The sequence below is a fragment of the Diadema antillarum genome, unplaced genomic scaffold, assembly GCF_040938485.1.
Source record: "Diadema antillarum isolate AM-2024a unplaced genomic scaffold, OU_Dant_1.0 scf00000105, whole genome shotgun sequence".
Classification (NCBI taxonomy): Eukaryota; Metazoa; Echinodermata; class Echinoidea; order Diadematoida; family Diadematidae; genus Diadema; species Diadema antillarum.
Window position 1 is genome coordinate 733,010 of NW_027270994.1, and position 4,491 is coordinate 737,500.

General features: G+C 42.0%; 1 protein-coding gene across 1 annotated transcript in view; it reads right to left on the bottom strand.

Moving 5' to 3' along the window:
• Positions 1–413: 413 nt before the first annotated feature.
• Positions 414–4,491, bottom strand: part of LOC139719147 (ribonuclease H2 subunit A-like) — a 14,653-nt gene continuing 10,575 nt past the window's right edge. The window contains exons 7-8 of the mRNA XM_071630581.1: positions 3,108–3,231; positions 414–555 (exon numbers count right to left, since the gene is read on the bottom strand). Of these exons, the coding sequence (XP_071486682.1) occupies positions 414–555; positions 3,108–3,231 (266 nt within the window). The remainder of the gene's footprint in view (positions 556–3,107; positions 3,232–4,491) is intronic.

Consider the following 4,491-nt stretch of genomic DNA (forward strand, 5'->3'; position numbering starts at 1 on the left):
CCCTCTGAGTTTGTTCATATAGAGAATCTTCGCTTGCCGAGACCACACACAAAGTGGCTGAGAAGGGCATAAACGTCACGGTGAACATCGGGGGTGCAGAAACTTCTAACGTGTAAACTGCATGTACAGCGTGCACCACATACCACTTCTGGAGTGTTCTAAAAATTAATGACCATTAGGTCTTAGAGAGCTTAAGGAGTGCTCCTGAACCTAGCCTTGAGAGGGGCTTAACTCTAGAGCACTCCAGGACCCAATTGTCTGTTCATACAGCGTTTAGAGAGCTTCAGGAATGCTCCTGGAGAGCTCTAAATGCCCTGTATGAATGGGGTATACATCTCCAGGAAGGCACATATTCCCCTCCATGGGCACCACAACCATCACTAGTCCCTGGACCAGCCCGGCAACCCGGTCCCTCACAGGGTAGTGACCTGCGTCAGGTTGCGCTCGTTGAAGAATTGGTGCTTCTTCTCTCTGGGATCGGCCTTCTTTGGGGCGAAGAAAGAAAGCAGAGACGCCGAGCCCTTTGCCACCTCATCCTCTTCATCATCATCCTCCCTGGTAAATCACAGCACAAGGCATCAAATTAGGCAAAAAAAAAAGTTGTATTGGCATAACAGCCATATGAAAATAGGGTCGGTATGACAATTTTTTTTCTTTTTTACTGCCACACTTTGCAGTGAAGTAAACTCTGTACGACTCAAAAAAAAAAAAAAAACTTGAGAAAACAACCACATGTTATGAAAAAAAAAAATCATGCTACTACACACACAGATTAAATAAAAACAAAAGGATAAATCACAATAAAAATTTCAAAAAGATAAAAGTTGTGAAACTCACATGAGAAAAGATGGCGACTGCACAGAAGCAATAACAATTGCACTGTTGATATCGAAATATTGTGCTATCCTGATCGCGATAGCGAAGATTTTTTTTTGAAATCTCTAGGGTCTGTGACATTTTTAGGGTCGGCCACGTTACACCAGTACAACTTTTTTTTTTCTTGGCCTTACAGCAATTCTTTGTAGCATTAATCAGCTGAAATTCTACCAAAGAAAGTTAAACAAGAGACCCGCGGGTCTAGCGCTCACCTGAGTATCGCAAGTTCACCTTTCACGCAGTCACTAATCTAAATCATTCACAGCTCTACCAAAATTTGACCAGGCATTCTCAAGTAGAAGATGAAAATGTACAATATCAAGGGCCCATTTTTTTAAGATTCCTTAATTTGGGGGGATTGGGGCCCCCTGGGGCCCTCTGAGTGGGGCATGGTGCCCATTTTGATAAATTGAGATATTGACCCCTAGGGATGCTACCTGCCAAGTTTGACAAAAATCCATCTCGAGGTTTTCAGGAAGAAGATGAAAATGTACAATTCAGGCCCCCATTTGGACCCTTCCAACCACCCCCCCCCCCCTCCCCCCCCCCCCCTACCCAAGAGGGGCACCCCTGGATCTCCTATGAACAAACTTGTAGTATTATCTCAGCTCTATAACTTTTGATTCTAGAGAAGATTTATAAAGATTCCTTCATTTGGGGGGTTTGGGACCCCTGGGGGCCCCCTGGGTGTGGCATGGTGCCCATTTTAACAAATTGAGATCCTAACCCCCTAGGGATGCTACCTGCCAAGTTTGGTGAAAATGGGTCATGGGGTTCTCAAGAAGAAGATAAAAATGTACAATTTAGGCCCCATTAGGACCCCTCCTCACCCCCTCCCCTGGGTCCCAAGGGGGCACCCCTGATTCTGCCATGAACAAACTTGAAACTACAGTCATCAATGTACTAACTCATAGTATTAACTTAGCTCTATCACTTCTGGTTCTAGAGAAGAAGATTTTTGCGGATTCCTTCATTTTGGGGGGTTTGGGCCCCCCTGGGGCCCCCTGGGTGGGGCATGGTGCCCATTTTAACAAATTGAGTTCTTAACCCCCTAGGGATGCTACCTGCCAAGTTTGGTGAAAATGGGTCATGGGGTTCTCAAGAAGAAGATGAAAATGTACAATTTAGGCCCCATTAGAACCCTTCCCCACCCCCCTCCCCTGGGTCCCAAAGGGGGGCACCCCTGATTCTGCCATGAACAAACTTGAAACTACAGTCATCAATGTACTAACTCATAGTATTAACTTAGCTCTATCACTTCTGGTTCTAGAGAAGAAGATTTTTACAGATTCCTTAATTTTGGGGGGTTTGGGCCCCCCTGGGGGCCCCCTGGGTGGGGCATGGTGCCCATTTTAACAAATTGAGTTCCTAACCCCCTAGGGATGCTACCTGCCAAGTTTGATGAAAATCGGTCCTGGGGTTTTCAAGAAGAAGATGAAAATGTAAAAAGTTTACGCACGACGCACGACGGACGACGGACGACGGACGACGGACGACGGACGACGGACGACGCACGACGCACGACGGACGCCGGACGAAGGGCGATCGCAATAGCTCACTTGAGCCTTTGGCTCAGGTGAGCTAAAAAAACCTAATTGGCATAAAACAGTTGCCTTACTGTAAAACCACAAACATTCCCGGCATGAAACTTTTGCAAACTGAAGCTAACTGCCTTTTTCATGGCATTTAATTTTTGCGAATTGGGGGCTGGCATTAAGTGCATTGTGTAGCCAAAGAAAAATTCTTGTATGCAAAAATTTCTGGTTTTACAGTATCAGGCATTCAGCACTTTCTAAATGTACATACTTTGCCCACTGTCATATGAAAACCCATCCTTGAGACTAATACAGGAGAGCCTCGCTATGAGGAGGTTGGATAGAGTGAGATTCATGATAACAAGGACATTTGGGTGGTTCCACGCAGCTCTTTATAAGGTTCCCCTGTGTAAGCAATTATAATCATTCAACTTTTCTTCATAGTCAATCTATGCCCTTAATATTTCATACATTTAAACAGCATATGAAAAGGAAGAGGTATGTTTCATCTTTGTCAAACAGATGCTATCAGCTAGTTCCCTGAGATCAGTCAGTCAAGTGTGAACTTATTTTAAAATCCCGTGAAGTAACACAGTATAACCCAGTTTGGTTTGTAGTAGCAAAAACACACACGTTTAAAAAGTTTGCTAGCATTCAAGTGTTCTCATTGTCCAGGTTTTGCTGGGAACAACTCACCACTGTACAGGGAAAGCGTGGTCATCCAGTATTAAGGCCGCTGTGGACCAGCTGAATCGAACAAACTGAGGGAATCCGAAGACAGGGTCAACATTGTCGACTAGCCATTTCTTGGTTGAAGGATCTACAAGTGAGAATACAGACAAAATCAAAAGCATTAGATATATAACACCTTTCAAATCAACAGTACAGATTTTGACAATTCAAGGTGAAATGACACTGCACAAAACATCTTTTTTATTTCCACTAAAATCTGACAAAACATTTTGGAGAGTCAGATTAGATTAAGAAGTAAACTTATCACAAGTAATATAGTTTTTCCCAGAAGGGACTTGGATTTGAATTACTTGAACTTACATATGAAAGGTTGCAGGCACTTCTTATATCATCACAGGGTATCTGTTTCTGTGCAAATTTTAAGGACAGCAATGCTGTAAAAAGAATATGATCAAGAAGCTACAGTATACGAAGTGATGTACCAGTGGAGCCAGTCTGAACAACTGCAACAAAATTCAATATGCACTACATTTCACTCCCATTATAACGAACACGGTTATAGCAAAATTCCGGTTATAATGAAGTAAATATTCGGGCTGCAATGTTATCCACTCTATGTATCTTTATTGTTTATTTGTTCAGTTATTACAAAATTTTGATATAACGAAAGAAAACTGCAGGTCCCGAGGACTTCGTTATAACAGGAGTCCACTGTACTTCCACATAAAACATCCTGGCACTAATCAAGACCCTTTGAAAGTACATTTTCAGTGGAGATATACGGTGGACTCCCGTTATAGTCAAGTCCTCGGGACCGGCAGTTTTATTTCATTGTATCAAAATTTCCTTATAGCCGAACAAATAAACAACTAGAAATGTCGCTATGGCGACTGATGCCTCCGCCATAATGCATGATTCTCCCAGTAGGCGTATAGTACAATGTCTTTACAATGTGAGATCCATGACAGTTTCACATAACTGGCAAAATATAGATATGACAGGTTTGTCAGAAATGACTTGAGTGTTCACTTTCCTTGAACTGGGTTTGCTATAATTGTCATAGAGTGCAGGTACACATATATGGGGAATTGAGAATTTTTACTTGAATTCTGACGGACCCTTTTATAAGTTTATACATTGAGTAATTTCCAAGGTATGAAGAAAGAGTGTAATTACAGTACAATATATATATATATATATATATATTTTTTTTTTTTTTTTTTTGGGGGGGGGGCATTGAAACCTGGCCTTTGACCCTTAACCTTTTGACCTTTGACATTCTGGCTGGAAATTTCCTGGAGAATCTCCATTAGGTAATGCATGTATATATTAAGTTTGAAAACTAATAATGCAAGCATTTCATATACTAGTGTTTGAGGGAAATAGT